At 57.7% G+C, this 18,842-nt stretch overlaps 1 protein-coding gene across 2 annotated transcripts; it reads left to right on the top strand.

The window, feature by feature from the left end:
- The first annotated feature begins 540 nt into the window (after nt 1-540).
- Nucleotides 541-18,053, top strand: METRNL (meteorin like, glial cell differentiation regulator). Of its 2 annotated transcripts, none has more exons than XM_064270428.1 (4): nt 541-816; nt 7,311-7,540; nt 15,293-15,352; nt 16,762-18,053. In XM_064270428.1, the coding sequence occupies exons 1-4, from the start codon at nt 656-658 to the stop codon at nt 17,079-17,081; spliced, it is 771 nt and encodes a 256-aa protein (XP_064126498.1). In that variant the 5' UTR covers nt 541-655; the 3' UTR covers nt 17,082-18,053. The 2 variants fall into 2 exon arrangements, with proteins under 2 accessions (XP_064126498.1, XP_023394616.2); XM_023538848.2 differs by having other exon boundaries at nt 542-816; nt 7,311-7,696.
- Nucleotides 18,054-18,842: the final 789 nt, after the last annotated feature.

The raw sequence follows: 18,842 nt of genomic DNA, 5'->3' as shown, positions 1-18,842 counted from the left end.
AGCACTTGCCACGCGAGGCTTTAAGGCGGGTGAACCCGCTGAGAGGCGCTCGGCTCGGGTCTGCACCCCTTTGGGGTCTCGGATTTCCGCCCGCCCCTCGCTGTGCGCAGGCCGGGGACCGCCTGCTGTCCTGCCCCCTCCCGCCCTGGGCGCTCGGCTTTTCGACTCTTTCACTTTCTCCCCTCCCCTGGCGTCCCCCTTTTCTCGGAAGCCTCGTAGCGAGCCCACCCCCAGGCCACAAGCCCTCGACGCTCCGTGCCGCGGGCCTGGCGGACCCGGCTGCTGACTCAGGGGCAGCGAGGCCGGGGTTCCGGCGCGCAGGGGCGGGTTCAGACAAGGGGCGGGTCCAGGGCTGGGGCGGGACCTGGGGCTGGTCCGGACCTGGAGGCGGGCCGGCCGGCCGGGCTCCGCCCCCCAGCTGAGCCGGGACTGCGGACTGCGGACTCACCAACTTCAGAGGCTCCGCGCGCAGCTCCAGTGGCTGGGGCGGCTCCTGCTCGGGCCGAGATGGGCGGGCGGCCGCGGGGGGTGCGCGGAGGGCGCGCGACGTGACCGGACTGGGACTCGCGAGCCCGTCCCCGGCCACGCCGGGTCGGGGTTTGCTTTTGGGGGTGCGGACAGAGACCGGCCGGGGTGGGGCAGCCCGAGCCGGAGCATGCGGGGAGCTGCGCGGGCGGCCCGGGGGCGCGCGGGGCAGCTGTGGCCGCGGCCCCCCGCCCCCGCCCCGGCCCAGCCGCCGCTGCTGCTGCTGCTGGTTGTGCTGCTGGGCGGCGCGGGTGCACAGTACTCGAGCGACCTGTGCAGCTGGAAGGGAAGGTGAGTTCGCGCTGCGCGACCGGGGTCTCAGGCCGCCCCCGCCCAGGCGGGCCAAGAGTGCGGGGGGCGACCCGGCCGGCGCGGGCGGGGGGCTCGGCGGGCGGGCCACTCTGTGGGCCGAGTCCCTCCTCCGCCCCCCGCTCCCGGTTCTAGAACAAAAGAGCCCGCGGCGGCCCGGTCCCCTGGCCCGGAGGACGCCCGGGGGAGGCGCGCTTGCTGCGCCGCGGGGTCTCACCCGGCCAGCAGTTCAGCCGCCCCTGAGCCCGGCAGAGTCTGTCCTTTTTGAGGTCCTGAGCGCCGCAGGCAGCCGACTTCACGACCTCGCATTGCCGGAGGAGCGAGGAGGGGCGGGGGTCGTCCTCCGGCCGCTCTCGGCTCCTGCCCGCGGCGGAGAGTCGCGAGTCCATCGGCCGCGGGGGCGGCTGCCTTGGGCCGGGAGGAGCTGGGCCTGTCTCCCGGCCCCGGGGGAAGGGGCGGCCCGGTCGCGGAGGGAGAGGTGGCTCCGGGGGGACCGAGCGGGCCCCGCGCAGATCGCGGCGCTGTCCACTGCCCAGGCGGCACCTGTGCGTAGAGGCCGAGCTCCGGCCCTGCCGAGCCCCGAGTACCCCGTCGGCTGAAGGTCAGGCCGCCCTTGCCGGCCCGCGGGCTGTGCTCCATGACCACCCCCCCCCCGCCCCACGTTCCTTGCGGTGGCGGCCGAAGATTTTCTTCTTATTGAAGTGTGACACGCAGTGGGGCTTTAAGAGCGCGCCGCCAGCCGAGGGTTTCCTTAGTTCCGCGCGCTGCCCCAGGCCAGAGACCACAGCTCGCAAAGCCAGTTCTGTGTCTCTGGAGTTGGCAATTCCGGAGTTTGCTAAGTGTGCTGTGGACCCAGTGGTGGGGCTGTCCTTGTGTGTGGGTGTTGGTTCCCCACAGAGCATGGTCCCCCCACCCAAACCCCAGCTCCCTGCGGTCTGACTGGAAGGCGGTTTCTAGCTGGCAAAGGCTGACCATGCAGGGGCTGGGGTGTGTGTCACGAGTTTGAGTGAAGCCGGTTTTCCAGCCAGGTTGGGGGTTTCTGTCACCAGTGCCTGGCTAGGGGCCGGGCTTTGCATCAGCAGAGGGTTGCTGGCCACCTCTTACAGGCACAACCCGGTTCACTGTGGAAACGTGCTCTCTTACCCCAGATTCCATCTCTGCTCCCCCTTCTGCCCCCCTGGAATGAGGCTCTGGCCGAGGGGATGTGGTCTTCAGCATTTCCCCTGGACTCCTGGGGTCAAGGCCAGGGTGGGTTTCAGGGGAGTTCTCTGCCTCCCTCCCTGCAGCAGGGAGAGACAAGCCTGAGGTTGGGGCTGGAGTAAGTGGACAGACTGGAGCTTGTGGGGGAGGGCTGGCCCAGGGAATGTTGGCGCCAGCATGAGCTGGCCCTGAGCCTCTGACGCCAACCCACTCTTCTGGGGCTGCCCTCTCCCCCCAGCTAGTCATTAAACACCCTGCTCACAGCCTCCACCCCAGCCCAGGCCTTGGGCACCCTGCAGGTTAGAAACAGAAACCCAGTCCTGGCCCAAGCCTGGGCTTTCTGATGAGGAGCTGCCATCCTCTGCAGGATCTCAGAGGCCTGTGTTCATGGAAGGGTTGCCCTGCTTTTCCAGGGAGCCTGGAGGTAGTTGTGAGTGAAGGGTGGTGGGTAGGCCGCCCTCCCCACCTTCGGGGCTGGTTCCTCCAGCAGGTGCTTGCAGTGGAAGGAGGAATGCCCTCCACCTTCCCATCCTGTATCCCCTTTTACCTAGAGACAGGTGGGTACCTGTGAGTCCTCCTCCCACCATCATTGCCAAGACCCTGACTAGACCCCTTAGGAGGCTCTGGTCAAGTGAGGGGTGGCTGTGGGGTCCATTGGAGCTGCAAGAGGGGTCTGGAGAGGAGCAAGACTAGGCCGAATTCCTCAGGCATGAAGCCTGTGATTGCCACCCCCATTTATCAATAAAAAAATAGGTGACACAAATCAGCTGACAGACTCACTGTCAGAACCCAGGGTGGGTGGCTGGCCTGTATGTAGTTCTGTAGCTTTTATGACTTTATGAACTGCTCTGAAGACAGTGCAGGGTGGATCCCGATCCCCTGATAGGAAGGGAGCTGCTATTTATGACACTGTCCACTCACGCCTGACAGCCCAACCTGTATTTCTAGGTGTTCCCAAGCAATTAGGTAGGCGGTTCTGAAATCCTCTGGTGTCCTGATCCGTATTAGTCAGTGGCCATAAAGGTGGACTATGAACTTTCCACGCCGTCATCGGGTGACTTGGCAAGTACAGGTGTACCTGGGCCACCTCACCTGCAAGGTGTGGAAAGGAAGGGCAGTAAGCACAACCTTTTGGTCTCACCTTGATCTCAAGCTCTTACTGACTTCAGTGAATGAAACTGTGCTTTTCATCCGGTGACTCTGGGCTTGAGCCAAGGTGCTGTGTAAGTGAGGTGGCGCCTCTTGGCTCCCCTCTGACCCCTCCAGAGTGAGACCTCCATTTGCTTCCATGGGGCCACATGTTGACTTGGAACTTCTCCCCTTTTCCATCAAGGTGTACCATTGTGTGTCCACCTGGGTAGTGACCTGTGGCAACTTTTCTTGAAAAATACATTTGTTCAATTGAATGAATCCAAGATTTACTCTTTCCTCCATTATTCTCGCGTGGAGTAGAGCTGTAGCCTTATCTGCACCCTCTGCCTTTGTCACTTTACCTGGAAGCGACTGTTTTAGCATTAATACCCATTTCAGCAGCTCAGGTAGTTTGCCTAGTTCTCCTGCATTTTGTGTGGAAATCATAAAATACCGCTGTCAATTGACCACTAAGCTGTGTTGCATTTTTGCAACCATAGCAATTTTGCATAAATGGAAGTTTTTTCAGATTTACTGTGGTGCTGGATACTCAGAGGTAAGAGGTTTGGAATGCTCGATGTTCTGGTAAGCTCTGACCTCATTCAGGTACCTGCAGGAGGAGGTTTGTCCAGGTGGAGTTCACATCATACACCATGTGGAGGGCCTGGTTGGATTCTTGTTGATCGTGTTGTTTGAAGAAAATGCAAGAGAAGAGACAGAGTCAGGCCACTTGTCAACAGCAGGCCCTAGGAATGGACACAGACTCTCCTCTATGGGCTTTTGAAAAACGCTAACTAGCTAAAGGGTTAAGTGTCCAGGTACCTTATTTTTTGTGTGTCACCTTCATTTTGTTCCCAGCCCTCCTTTGGTCAAGTGACTTCTAATGAAATTGAGCCAGGTGTGCTGCACGAGGTGCAGGTGATTATGTATGCAGGCCAGGGATGGCACCCCTCAGACTCAGGCAACCTGTCCCCCTTGGCAGCCTGTCCCCATTAGATCTGGGTGGAGGACGGGCCTCCAGTTTCCCCACTCTGTGCCCAGGATGAAAGGGAGGTACCGAGGGATGTCTAGAACCTTGGGTGCAGGCTCTTCACTCCCTTGGCCCCTGGGACCCCCTGGTTTACGTCTGAGAGTTGAGGATTGGTGTCTGGGCACAGGGCAGGTGTCCAACTGCCCCTTGATGCTGGAAACAGAAGAGGAGGGACACTATGAAAGTTTGTGGGCCCACAAGTGGAAAAATGAAACAGGATCCATGCCTCACACCATACACAAAATCAAATTTGAAATGGATTAAGGACCTAAATGTGCAAACTAAAACCATAAAATTCTTAGAAGAATAAGCAGGGGCAATGCTGTCAGGCTTAGCTGTCAACAATTAATTATGTAATATAATAAGAAAAGCACAAACAGCAAAAACAAAGTAAATAAATTGGACCTTATAAAAATTAAAAACTTTGGTTCATTAAAAAGACTTTACCAAAAAAGTAAGAAGATCGCTATCGACTGGGAGAATATCTTCAGGAACAATATATATGACAAGACTCTACTAATGAAAATATGTATAAAACTCTGACAACTTAATAACAAAAAAACAAATAGCCCAATCATAAAACTGGTCAAAGGACTTGAATAGACATTTCACCAAAGACGGTATTTAAATGGCCACCAGACACATGAAAAGATGCTCAGTGCCATTAACCATCAGAGATGCAAATCAAAATGACAACGAGTTACCATTTTATTCCCCCTAGGCTGGCTGAGATGAAACAAACAAAGAAACCCAGAAAATAACAAATGTTGGCAAGGATGTGGGGAAATTGGAACCCTCATCCATTGCTGGTGGAAATGTAAAATGGCATAGCCATTGTGGAAAACAGTGTGGCAGTTCCTCAAAAAACTAGAAATAGAACTACCATATGACCCAGCAATTCCACTCCTAGGTATATGCTCAAAAGATTTGAAAGCAGAGACTCAGAGAGAGACTTGTACACCAGTATTCATTGCAGCACTATTCACAATGGCCAAAAGGTGGACTCTAGACCTTCTGGAGAGGAAGAGTGAATGAACCCCTGCAACTATTGCCCTGAGATAATCTTGAAACCTTAAACCAAAATATCCCCTGAAGTCGTCATAAAACCGAATAGTAGTTTAGCTTAACTAGTTAAAAAGGTCTGCCTTGAGCAATATGTTCTTTTAAGAACTGTCTATATGGCATCAGAAGAGCCCTGGTGGCTAACTAAAAGGTCAGCAGTTCAAATCCACCAGCCCCTCCTTGGAAACCCTCTGGGGCAGTTCTACTCTGTCCTATAGGGTTGCCATGAGTTGGAATCGACTCAGTAGCAACAGGTTTGATTTTTGGTTTTATATGGAATCAAACTGACAGCAGCAATTTGAAAGATTAGATGGAAACCCTAGGAGGCGGTGAGTTTATGTTAATGAGGGAGGAGCAACTCAGAAAAGGAGGGTGAGAATGGTTGCACAAGTTGAGGAATTGTAATTAACGTCACTAAATTGTACATGTAGAAACTTGAACTGGTGTATGTCCTCAACAACAACAAAATAAATAAAATTTAGAAAGAATAAGTTGGTTGTGGCTGCATAAGAGCAGAGCTGATTATAGTTATCCATGGCAGCCACTCACCATTTCGTCTAATTTTCATGCCGCACAACAATCATGTGCCTCCCCATACGTTGTTGGAAGAGCTTGTGTGAGTGTCATTTGACGGTAATTAGTAAATCTGTCCTGCATATGCAGCCCTGGTAACCGTCTGAAGTGGGGCTGGCTGATTATGACCCAGGACTTTGGGGCGGTGGGGTGGTGGGGTTGGGGGGGGAGGGAGGGGTCGGGCAGGGAGCAGGGCCGGAAAGGAATTCACCTCCTTGACACCTCCCTCTGATGTGGTTCACAGATGACTGTGCAGCCCCAGCCTGCAGACGGCCAGGCCAGCCGTCCTGAAAAGCGAGGTTTGTGAGGCCAGAGCATGAGTCAGCCACAGTAAATGTGAACCATGTGCTGTGTGCTCTCTCCTCTTTGGAGGGGGTTTCTGGTAGCTTGCTAGGCAGGGACCCTGAGTATGGCATTGTTTTTTCCACTTGAAAATCCGAGGAATGCGGGTAAACCTGTCTGAGATCTGATCAGAACCAAATTTCGTGTAATAAAAAACTAAGTCTAAGTCACAGGTTCAGTTCCAAGGCAGCTCGGGTGGTCATGATTTAACTCTTAGGAGCAGGTGTAACTTCAACACTCTTGATAGTTTCAATTTCTCAAAAACACAACTGTCTTTACTGAGGACTTGTCTTACCAAGAGCGTGGCACACTTAATTTTTTCCTATGTGGCATTTATTAGGAGTAAAATCAACTTGCTGCTTTAAATACTCTCGTTGGGAAGGTGGGGTGCTGTCTCCCTTCCTCAGGTCTTTATCGTTCTGTTTTCCACACGCTCACGCAGCTGTGAGTTTATTGAGTGTATCACCTGCTTTTGTAATGCATCTTGTTTTGATGGTATTTGAGTTTGTTTCAAAAATATTCTTGAGTGCAGGGTCCTCAGATTTGGAAATGAATGAAAAGCAGTCAAGTCATCACATTAAGTAAAATGTAGACAATTGTGCCTAAAGGTGGGCATTAAAAGATAGAGCTCAACACAGTAACTCCCACCCCCAAAACTGCTGACATTCCTGATTGGTATAAGAGTCACACTCTGGAGCAGGTTGCGGCTTATGGTTAGTGCATGGGTTCCCACCGACATCTGGGGGCTTTGTGGGGTTGTGCCAGCTTTTCCTCTATTGTGTGTCTGATGGCCTCCCTCCTTGGCTCTTACCTCCACCACACCATCTCCTCTGGCTGCCATGATTCAGGGGAGTCCAAAGGGTCCCAAAGACACAGGTACCAGATGCCTGAGGATAGAGGGAGCCCCCAGTACTTTTCAGAGCAACGGCTCTCTCACATCAGTGGGGGTGGCCGTGCAGAGGCAACTGTATGGACACCCCTTCCCCCACACCCTCCTCCATGTAGGCTCCACGCCTGTAAGTCTGGGCTAGCCTTGGCCTGCGGGTGGTGGGGGGCATGGGGGACCCTGCCAGGGTGGGAGGGCAGGGGCTGCAGGGTGATGGGCCCGGCTGACAGCTCTACTCTCCCCTCCCCACAGTGGGCTGACGCACGAGGCACACAGGAAGGAAGTGGAGCAGGTGTACCTGCGCTGCTCCGCAGGCACCGTGGAGTGGATGTACCCAACTGGGGCGCTCATCGTCAACCTCCGGCCCAACATCTTTGTACCCACCAAGCACCTGACTGTGTGCATCAAGCCGGCCCCAGGCTCCTCGGGGGCCAACGTATACCTGGAGAAGACGGGTGTGCTGCGGCTGCTGGTGCGAGACGGTGAGCATGGCCCCCGCCGGGTGCGCTGCTTTGGCCTGGACCAGGGCAGCCTCTTCGTGGAGGCCTCGCCCCAGCAGGACATCAGCCGCAGGACCACGGGCTTCCAGTATGAGCTGGTGCACCGGCGCTCGGGTTCTGACCTGCTTTCGCTCTCCTGTGAGTAGAGCTTGGGGCACACCGTGGCGTGGGGGCATGCCGGGGTGTCGGGGGCACGCTGATATGTGGGGAACAGGCAGGGGTGTTGGGGGTCACGCTGGCACATGGGGACATGCCGGGCTGCACTCAGCCTCCTGGTGGTTCTGCGGTGGTACCCCCTGTTGTGTTGTGACAAGTGTCCCCCTCCCCATCTCAGTGGAGCCCCTAGAAAGTGCCTACCATGCTGGTTTGGACCTGGCGGGTTCGCCCAGGAGCTCTGGGAGCCCCCGGAGGGTGAGGTGGGGCCATGGCAGCCCTAGTCCAGGCCACTTGTGGATGCGTTAATGCTCGTTGAAAGTGGGTGCTGCTGTCCTTCAGACCCCCAAGTGCTTCTCCTGATGTGGGAGTCAAGTGCTTTGGGCGTCTGAGGGACTGTTGGACAAGCTTCGCTGGAGAGCGAGCCTGGCCATATCCCCGGGTCGTACAGACCGGTGAGGTCCAGGTCAGGGGCCAGTCCGTCTTGGAGGCATTTGTGGCTTCACTGCAAGGTCCTCGGGGTGGGACTGACAGGGTGGTGTCGTGGGGAGAGGCGCCCACAGCCAGGAGACATGGTCTTATGGTTGGAGAAAGGTCACCCTGAAGTACATTTGGAGCCCACTGTCCACCGAAACTTGCCCCACAGCCCCACAGATGGAGGGGGTCAGTGTGGCCGCTTGGTGGATGCCGGAGGGTGTTGGGGAAGAGGGAGTCTGTGTGGGTCCAGGTGGGAGGCCTGGGAGGAGCAAGAGCGTCCACTCTGCAGGTGGGTCCAGGTGATCTCAGACCCTGCCTGATGTGGCGCCCATGGGTCTGAGGAAAGAATCCTTCCTGCCCACCTGTCACTGTGCTGGGGTGGGGGGCGGGTCCCGCCTCCTGTGGAGCTTTGGGGTGGCCGCACGGTGCACCTATATCCTGGCAGAGTTTGGGGCCTGCCCCCTGCCTTGCCCCCTGCCCTGAAGAGCCCACAGCCAGGAGGCTCACAGCTCTTCCCCTCCCACCAGGTCAGGGCTCTGCGAGTCTGGAATTTGTGCCCTGGCAATGTGGATGGGACCTGTGCCTGGGTGTCTGTGGGGACCCCGCCCCATTCAGCCTGCAGTCTGCCAGAGATGGCTCTGTTCTTTGTTTCCTCTCAAGACCCCTCAGCCCATCTTCTCAGCCCCAGAGGTGGCCGGTGCTGAGATTCATGTGTGGCGGCCTGCACGCTCTGGTCACCAGGCGCCGCCTCAGCCATGTTGGACCAGCACTTGTCCCTCATTGCCCTGGGTCACCATGGGGTCCTGGGGCTTGTATGAAAATGCAGGTCTGGGTGGGGTGAGTCTAAGTCCCTCTTTCCCCTCATTCCTCGAGGTCAGGGATTCTAGGTCATGTCTTCCTATGGGCATCCTGTGAGTCAGTCTTCTTCTACTCTTGGTCCAGCCTGGCCTGTCTCCCAGCCGTGGTCTTTGCAGCTCCACTGCCACCCCTCTGGGCCTGGACACACAGAGCCCCCAATTCTGGTGTCTCCAGGGACCCTGGGCAGGGTCCAGAGACATGTTTGGTTGTCTGGACTCCGGGGGAGAGTGCTCCTGGCATCTGGTTGGCGGCTGGGATGGTGTTCAGCGCCCAACAGTGCATGGGACCCCCCACCAAAAAGTGATCCAGCCCTGGTGTCTGTGGTGCTGAGGTGGAGAGACCTGGCTGGGCCTGTGCCATTCCAGGATGGAATAATCCGTGCTTCCGTCAAAGAGAGAGACAGCTGGGGAGAAGTAGGCTTACTAGGATTTGGGACACTCAGCTTCCCTCCTGAATGGGACTCGTATTTTACTGCCGTGAGTTTCTGGCTTAGATCAATTTTCAGAATCTGGAGTCTCCCTCAAATGAAGAGTCGGTTAGAAAGCTTTCACTTGGAACTGCCAAGTGAAATTACTGGTTCAGGAACTGGAGCATTGAAAGCAGCTACAGAGTGTGTGGTTGGTTAGATGCTAAATAAAACTTTAACAGAGCAGCCTTCATCTGGGTCACCAGCAATTATGAGGGTGGGGGAAGGGACAGGAGCTGGGCCGGGCCCTGGGGGAGACCTGGAGTCAGAGCAGAGCTTGGTGTCAAACTCACCAGAAAAGCAAAATAACAAAACCTGGAAAACTCTAGTCCTGAAATCCAGCCTTCCCAAATTCAGTCCAGACCCACTGGCTTGAGGTGGAAGATGTTGGGCAGGTGGTGGGAGCTTGTTGACTCTCCTCGTGTTAAATTTTGGTTGACCTCGAAGACACCTGTGGCCTGAGTGTTGCTGCACTTGTGTTGTGTGATTTTGATAGGATTCCATATTATGAGATCACACTGCAGTGTGACAGGACATTCACTGCTGCGACCGCTTGCTGGACATCTGTGCACAGACCACAGTTCCTGGTGGAAAAATGGCTGTGGCCACCACCCCTGAGGGTCTGCCCTAAACCTCAGGCGACCAGAGCCCAGGGCCTGAGCCCTCTGCTCAGGGGCGGATTATCCAATAACCAGGGTAAGTGTGGTGCTTGCCTTGCACACCAGATCATTTGGAGTGAAACTGTTCACTACAGATTAGTAAGTAAACCTGTGCTTACCTTGCTCGCTGGATCATCCACCCATCAGGGATTGTAAATTCTGTAGAAAGGTGCAGTGGGGTTGGGAGAGAGACAGATGCCAGCCGTGCATAGAAGAAGAATCTTTGATGTGGTGAAAAAATGTGGAATTTTTCACTCCAGATGATCTATTGGATAATCTACTCCTGTCGCCGCCCCTTGGTGTCGGCTCTCAGTCCTGGGCAGGTATGGATCCAGGACAGGCCTGAGGTTGGTGGCTGGCTGGCTTGGGCAGCTCCATGCTGCCTCATGATCTACAACGTGCCCCTGGCCCTGCAGTGACCACTCTGCTTGCACTGTCCAGTGGCCAGCATTGTCTGGGGTGGTACAGACTGGAGTGGCCATCAGAAGCTGGCCCAGAAGGCCGCAGGCTCTGTGCTGGGCCGGGGGATGGAGTTGAGCCGGTGGCCCTAGGGGCCTGTGTGTCCCTTTCTGGCATTTGCTTTCAACAGGGATGGGTCCCTAAGCCTTTAATGCCAAAGGAATGGGTGCGTAATTGTGGAACGTCAGCCTGGCCATCTGGCAGCCAGCATCTCCACCAGTGCTGCACAGGCGTGGGGTCTGTGTTCTCCCGGCCAGCACCGCTGCTGCCCGAGAGCTGGTCACCTCCGTCTGGGCCCTGACCCGTCAGCGGGGTGGGTCTTTCCTGGTCTGGGATCTGAACAATCCTCCACTTCCCTGGTGAACCAAGAGGCTTCAGTGAGGGCTGACCTGGAAGAGACAGGGATGTGACTGAAGTGGGATGGGGCGCTGCTGATCTGGATCCTTCCATTGGGGGGTGTTTCTAGCATGTGGGCAGTGTCCTCTTATAGACAGAAAGACAGGTGGATAAGACCCCCCCACCCCCGTCCTTCAGCTTCCTCCTTGTGGCCTTGAGTAACATAGGCCACACCCTCTACTTACACTTTAAAAACCTGGCAGGACCCAAAGGCAGTTGAGCCAGCAATTAACTGGTGGAGAAAGCTCGTATTGCCCAGGGCGCTGGGGAGGGCTGGGGAGGTCACGGGGTGCATGGTGGAAGCCGCCAGGGCTGAGGGATATGGGACAACCTGGGAGGGAGGCTAGTCTGAGAGACAGACAGACCCGGTGCTCTTAGCCTGTGCTGGGATCTGCTGTGTTCTTTCAGGGGCACTGTAGCAGATGGCTCGGCTGCCATGGCTCTGTGTTTGGGCGTCTGACTGGGGTCCAGAGGTGCAGGTCGGGAGAGCAGAGCGGGGAAGCCTGGGTGAAAGGGTGTGGTGCTTGCCTCCTCTCTGGGAGCATGGGGGTGGGGAAGGCACTGAGTTAGGGGAGCTGCTCTGGGCGACCTGGGCCTGCATGTGGCATTCGATCGAGGCTCGTGTGGCCACGGTGCGTAACTGTGTAGTAGCTGGAGCACCTCCACTGGGCCTCACCCGCCGCTCACACCCACCTGCTCCCTACCCTGTCCACTTCTCCCTCCTCAGCTGCTGTTAAAATGTGGGCCACCACCTGTCACCAGCCACATCTGAGTCCTGGCCCTGGCCACCTTCACTTTGGAGTGTGTCCATGCTCCCCGCCCCCCAGCCCCTCAGGTCCTGGCCACTGCTGCCGGACCAGCCTTTCTCTGTCTGTAGTCCTCCCGCAGCTGTGGTGCCTCTTGGGACCAAGTGTGTCCGAGGTTCAGTCTGGTAGGGTCCCCTTGTCCCATGACCCTGTCCCACTGCAGCCCTGGCCCACCCTGGCACTGCAGAACCCCCTGGTCTCTTGGGGCCTGGTCTCTCTTCTTCACTCAGTTCATTTCACGCACATTCCAGAGTAATCTTCCTAAGATACCCACACATCCCCTCCCCAGGAGCCTCCGTCCTCCCCCTCAACCACCCCCGTTTCCCCTCTCCCCCAATCCCATCCTCCTCCTGTGAGGAAATGAAACGCAACGTGTCACTGCCCAGAGCATTCCGCAGCGTCACGAGGCTCCGATCGGTGATTGTTTCCAGATGGCACCTCGGAGCCCACAGATTGGGTTCCCGTCAAGATCCCTTCTGTGTAACGCTGAGAATTAGCGGCAGGAAGTCTCCACGTGGTCTTTGTGGCTCTGCTGATGGGTGTGCAGCCAAGGCCCCGGCAGAACGCCTCAGGCTGATGATCCAGTGCTCACTTTAGAGGTGTCCCCTCACCTGCACTGTCGGGCGGGCACAAAGCAGGGCAGAGACCTGAGTGGGCACCTCACCGTCATGTCATGGAGGTATAGAGCCCGAGACATGGAGAGGCCCCCAGGCTGCGTCTGATGACCACAGCGTGTGGCCAGGCCATGCCTGGGACAGACGGCTACATAGCTGTGTCTGCACCTTTGTGCTGGAGCGTCCCACCCGACCTGCCTCAGCAGAGACAGATGAGATGCTTCAGCGAAGCTGGCATATGGCCGCCTCCCTCTCTCCCTGCTTGGCCAGACCCTGGGGCTTCGGGGCTCCTTCCTGGAGCCAGGCTGTGGTTGCTGTGGGTTTGGACGCTGGCCTGCCTTCTCACTGCTCAAGGGACTGTTGCTGGACCTCTGACCATGGAGGGCAGAGCCCACCACTGGAGCCTCGTGTGCCCTGGGCTGCCCAGGCGAGGGCTTGGATGGGCCCCAGCCGGCCACTCTCTAAAGAGGCAAAAGGGGCCACAGGGTTGGGGTAATTCACTCGGGAAGAAAGAGCCACAGGTGGGCCACTGCCCCCAGCCCTCCCGGGACCCTGCCAGGAGACCAGGAGCCAATACATGGTCAACAGCTGTGGCATCAGGGTTGGCAGCGCCCAGGGGGTTGCAGCATGAGCTCGTGGGAGTGACATTCTTGTGTCTATCCGCCGCAGGAAAGGGGAAGGGCCTCCCAGGGCCTCGCTTGGGGTGGGAAGGGGCCTGGGGTCCAGGTTTGTCAAAGGGCTTTGCAGGGGTCTGGCTGCAGCCCAGTGCAGTGAGGGCTCTAGGGCCCGGTCTGGAAGGTTCCAGGGTTTAGAGCTTGGGGTGGCGGGAGGTGCCCAACCTTAGCCCCATGAGCTGGCTTGGATTTAAAAGGAGTCAAACAGGTTGTTCTTGCTCTGCAGCTTTTCCTGTTGGTGATAACCTGTTAGATGAGCCAGCAGCCTGGGGGCGGTGCAGGTGCGCCTGTCCTCTGAGGTAACCAGGAAAACCACTGAGTCCCTCTGATCCAAGCCCTGAGTCCTTGTTCTGTCGTCTCCAGAGCACAGCCCAGTCCACCCCTGGGGAGATGCCGGCCCCATCTCTGGTCTTGGCCCTTGTGCCAGGGGCTCACTGGCCACCCTCATCCCTGGGCCCTGAGGCTCCTCTGAGCCTCTCCTTGTCTAGAAAGGCTCAGCGCCCCCCCGCCCCAGGGACATGCTCTCCCACCTCTGCAGCTTAGTCGAAGGGTGGGGGCAGCTCAGCACGAGTCAGGGCATGGCAGCTGGTAGGTGGGCAGAAACAGCTCATGTCATCCAGGGCCCAGAGCATCTGTAGGCCAGCCGTCCTGGGGCCTTCAATGGGGAGAGGGGTGAGGGAGCCTTGTCTCCCCGAGATTTCAGACTTCTAAGTTTCTATCGGGTTAACAGTATTCATGCCAAACCTAGAAACTCATAACAGGTGAGGGGCGGAGGCTTTGAAACGTGGAATACGAGTGCCAAATAATAACACCACATTTCCCAGGCCCTCCCCAGCGTTTAGGAACACGTGTCTGTGGGAAGGCCAGCCAAGGCCCAGGGCGAGAAGGGGTGGGGTGGGGCCCCCGGGGAGAAGTCTTGTGCAAAGCTTGGCTCAGCTGGCATGAGAGGCCCAGTAAGCATGGAGAGACGCTGCACTTTCTGGGTTCCCCTGATTTTGGGGGTTTCAGAGACAGTTCCACGAACAGGGCTTGGTTCGAAGAAGTGTTTGGAGGTGCCTGCCTCACCCGGGTGGGGTGGGGCCTGTGGTGAGAACAGGTGGGGGTGGGGCCTGTTGTGGGGGCAAGTGGGGTGGGGGCAAGTGGGGTGGGGCCAAGTGGGGCTGGGGCCAAGTGGGGCTGGGGCCTGTGGTGAGGACAGGTGGGGGTGGGGCTTGTGGTGAGGACAGATGGGGTGGGGCTTGTGAGGACAGGTTGGGGTGGGGCCTGTGGTAGGGGGCGAGCTCCCTGTAGACTCCAGTGAGCGCAGACTCAAGTAAGTGGCAGTGGGTGAGTGCACCCCTCCCTAGCTGATGTCGGGCCCCGGTGGGTATCTAACCTGTTGGCCGTGGTGCAGTTGCCTTCTCAGGTTGGGCAGCCTGCAGGGGAGGAGGCTTTGCTGTGGAAGGAGCAGACAGCTGTGGGGGGTGGGGGGGGGGCGGCGGGACAGTCTGACGTTCTGTGAGTGGGGAGGGGTCAGGTGTTCGGCAGTCCGCTAGTGGGAGGGCAGTGGGGCGTTCTGTGAATGCACTTGGATGAGACCTGAGTGAGGCTGCCGCTTTTGGGTGGCTGGTTTGAAGGGACTCGATTTGGGGTGTAGCTAGAGGGTAGTTGCTTCGAGGGATGCGGTTTTTGCCACTCTGACTGGGACCTAAGGTGGGCGAGTGGTGGCTGATCTGCACAGCCACGCTGCGAGGTCAGCAGTGGATGCCTGCTCCCAGGTCCCAGGCATCATGACTCTGTCTGCAGTCCTTCTGTTGGGAGGCTGCGTCTGTCGTTCCTGCTTGCTCTGACCCTCCTGTGTGTGCTCTTTGAACTCCCTTTGAAGTGTTATTAGAGACGCAGGGCAGAGAGGCAGGGAGGTGTGGGGCCGAGAACGTCAGCACGTCACCACCTTCAGGGTGCTGAAGTGCTCTGAATTTGTAAGCTGAGTCTAACCATAAACACGCACCATAAAACAGCAGGTGGGTCACCCAGGCCAGCGTCTGACGGGCCAGGCCGGGAGAGGGACTGTGACCCACAGATGCTGTAACCGTGCCAGCAGGGTTGTTCTGGCCCTTGCTGGGCCACGAGCCATCCCTGTACGACTTCTTGCTCTTTGTCCAGCTGCCCCCTGATGCTGTCTCTCCCCCACAGCCCCGTGCAGCCCCTGCAGCGACACCGAGGTCCTCCTGGCCGTCTGCACGAGTGACTTTGGTGAGTGAAGGCCTTCGTGCTTCTTTGTCTTTGCTGGTGTTTCCTGCCGTGTGGACCTCCCCTCCGGCCCAGGCCACCTCTCCAGGGCCCAGTACAATCTCTCTGCACTGTGGGAAGGAGACAGGCCTTGTTGAAGCATCGAACCTGTTAGCCGCTGCCTTACCCACTACCCCGTGCAGTGGTGGGAGGGTGCTTTTCTTCCTGTGCACTAAAGTTGGTCTCCCGCCCCAGGGAGAAGGAATCTGTGCACATATGTGCATGCACACATGCACACGTACACACACACATACACCACAAACATACAATGCACACGTGTACACAGTGCCAACATGCAGACACACACAGACATGAACACACACACACACACACCCCAAAGAGTGCTGGGAATTAAATAATTAAAGTGATTATCAAGCACAGTCCCATTTTGCAAATGAGATTATCACCCTCAGGGGACTCTTGGATGGAGGGTTTTGTAAGAACTTTTCTCTTGGGAAATGCTCTGTAGACAACTCTGTCAGTGGCCCAAGTGTCCTGGCTAACCTCAACTCTGTGGCCGAGTCCCTGGCATTGTGGCCGTCTCTGCAGCTGGAGTCTTGAGGCCCTGGTGGGGCTGGGGACCAAGGTCAGAGGGATGCAGCCCCCCCACCCTATGTGTGACATTTCCACAGGTGCTCCAAGGTCAGGTTTCAGAATCCCCTGTCGCTCACACTATGCGGCCCCCACAGCATCCAGTGCTGTCGCCTGCCTGGCACTGCCCACACCGCCCAGTGGCTGCTATGACCACGCCCCAGCTCCAAGGATGGTTGTGTACAGGAAGTGGAGCCCCCTCACTCACTGCCTGCTGCTCTCCGGGGTCCTGGGCTGCTGAATGGCCCTAAAGTAGCCCACACACCCCCATGCAGCCCCCCACTCCCCACGTGGCCACTGCTCCATAACGTCCCTCTCCTGCCTCCTGGCATGGTCCTCCTCTGGCACAGCCTTCCTCCAGCACAGCCCGCCTCCTGGCATGGCCCACCCCTTAATACGGTCTACTCCGCCTCCCATGTCATCCCTCTGATCACCCCACGGATGTACAGAACTGCCTTGAGTGTTCACTGTGGCTGGTTCCCTTGCTGTGCCGTGAAAGGCTTGAAAGCTGGAAGGCACACGACTTGTTTGTGTGCTTTGCTTTCCTACCCATGTGGCTGCCCTGATGGAAGATGTCCATGTTTCTGTCCCTGTGCCTGGTGGGACAGGCCTGTACACCTGAGTGCCATGTCAGTGGCACTTCGAAGCAGGCACTTTGGAGCACAGAGCTCAGGTTTGGTGTCATGCTCCAGCACCCATCAGTGCCAGGCAGGTATGCTGAGTGCCAGCCCTTGGACAGTGGCTGGGGCCCTGTTGACTGACCCTGTGTCCTTTGTCCACAGTCGTCCGCGGCTCCATCCAGGACGTCACCAATGAGCCGGAGCAGCAGGAGTCGGCCATCCACCTGAATGTGAGCAGCCTCTACCGGCAGAAGAGCAAGGTCTTTCAGCCTGATCCTGAGGGTGGTGGCCGCTGGCGGGGCCACATCAAGACACTGCTCAAGTGTGGTGTGCGGCCTGGGCTTGGGGACTTCCTCTTCACTGGCCAGATGCACTTTGGGGAGGCCTGGCTTGGCTGTGCCCCACGCTTCACGGACTTTCAGAGGATGTACCGGGATGCCAAGCAGAAGGGGCTGAACCCGTGTGAGATTGGCACAGAGTGACTGCCACCCTGCTGCCCTGGCCAACAGCGCACCACCGCTGGCCATGGAGGATGCTCAAGTCCCGGGGCAGCTGCTCACTGAGGACACCTTTGGGGACGCTTAGCTGGGACACCTTCAGGGATGCCTTTAGGGACTCCCAGCGGGGACTCCCGTCAGGAACGCCTGTGGGGACGCCCAGCAGGAATGCCTGCAAGGACACTCAGTGTGAACACCCAGTGGGGATGCCTGTGGGAACTCCCAGTGGGGATACCCACCAGGGACATCTACGGGGACACCCAGTGTGGATGTCTGTGAGGACACCCAGTGGGGATACCCACCAGGGACATCTACGGGGACACCCAGTGTGGATGCCTGTGAGGACACCCAGTGGGGCTCCCTGTGGGAACTCCCAGCGGGGACACCTACCAGGGACACCCAGTGGGGGCACCCAGTGTGGATGCCTCTGGGGACACCTAGTGGGGATGCCTGCAGGGTCTCCCAGTGGGGACACCCAGTGTGGATGCCTGCAGGGAAATCCCAGGGGGGCAGAGGCCAGGCCCCAGCACCCGCACTGTGGAAGTACTCGCTGTGTCCGACTTCATGCTCTCCGGCTGAGGATGCCTTGACCGACTGGAAGTACTGTAAATGCCAACTAAGTTATTATATTTTTCAGGACGTGCACATAGGAAGTACACTCCATGTCTTAAAACTGCCTGCTGTACCATTGCAGACTGCATTAAAACCTCGGGGTGCAGTATCCGGCCTGGCATGCTCAGGGGATGTGCCCTAGGTGGCCGGCCGCAGCAGACCGCCCATATGAGGCCTGTGAAAAGCCCAGGGTTCCACTCGAGGTTGTTTCTGTGACAGAAACGTACAGAGCCAAATACGTATTTTTTCTTGTCGGTTTTGTGTTTTAAAGAATGTTCTTTGCTGGCTGTGGTCACTTGGGCTGGCGGTCACGTCCATTCCAGAGAAATAAAGACCCTGACCTGACCAAGCTTGTGCATGTGTCTCCCATCCAGACAGTGCTCTGCAGACATTCGAGGTCCTGATGGGGATCAGTGTAGTTGTGGGGAGGCCCATGGAGCCCATACCCCATCCTGGCCTCAGAACCTCCCCTCAGCCCCAAGGGGGCAGGCTAACTTTGCCCACACCCCCGAGTCAGCCCAGCCTCAGCCTGGCCTCAGCTGATGTACCACCCCACCACCTGGTGGACCACCTGTGTCCCCCGCGTGCGTCTGTGTTTGGCTGCTCCTCTCCCCTGTCCATTAACTTAGGTCCCACCTTTGGCCCCAGCTTCCCCTGGTTCCCCCAGCCCACAGCAGAGCTCTGGACACCAGGGCCTGATCTGGGCCTAGACTTAGTGCCCCCACATCCTCAGGGGACCCTGGGGGTGTTGGGTCCTCATCTATGAAATAGATGCCCCCTCCCACTCCATGTGGCTGCTGAAGACCGAAGGGGACCCAGGCCTGGCGCTGTCAATGAGCACTGGGTGGGGATCAGGTGTGCAGGGCCCTAACATGTCATAGCAAGAAGCAGGTGCTCATGGGCAGAAAGCTGAAGCCCCAGGTGTGGGCACAAGTGGACATGGCCACAGGTGAGGCAGGTACAGGTAGACAGTTCCTGTGTGCCTCATGACTGTGAGGGCGTGTGCTCAGGAGGAAGTCCATGGGAGCAGCAGACGGCCAGGCCTGTGCGGATAAAGGAGCCCGGATTTGGGTTCACACGCTGGGTTTTGGGAACCAGATGCCTCGCTGAGTCTGATGCGTGGGGAGGAGCCTG

Source organism: Loxodonta africana, chromosome 18 (genome assembly GCF_030014295.1).
Source record: "Loxodonta africana isolate mLoxAfr1 chromosome 18, mLoxAfr1.hap2, whole genome shotgun sequence".
Classification (NCBI taxonomy): Eukaryota; Metazoa; Chordata; class Mammalia; order Proboscidea; family Elephantidae; genus Loxodonta; species Loxodonta africana.
Note: the sequence above shows the minus strand (reverse complement) of the source record. Positions and strands in the feature narration are given on the sequence as shown.

Bases quoted from the DNA above. Each gene is read 5' to 3' on its own strand.
- METRNL (XM_023538848.2), top strand. From the start codon at position 656: ATGCGGGGAGCTGCGCGGGCGGCCCGGGGGCGCGCGGGGCAGCTGTGG. The intron at 7,697-15,292 runs GTGAGTAGAGCT...TCTCCCCCACAG, and splicing joins TGACCTGCTTTCGCTCTCCT to CCCCGTGCAGCCCCTGCAGC. The intron at 15,353-16,761 runs GTGAGTGAAGGC...CTTTGTCCACAG, and splicing joins CGTCTGCACGAGTGACTTTG to TCGTCCGCGGCTCCATCCAG.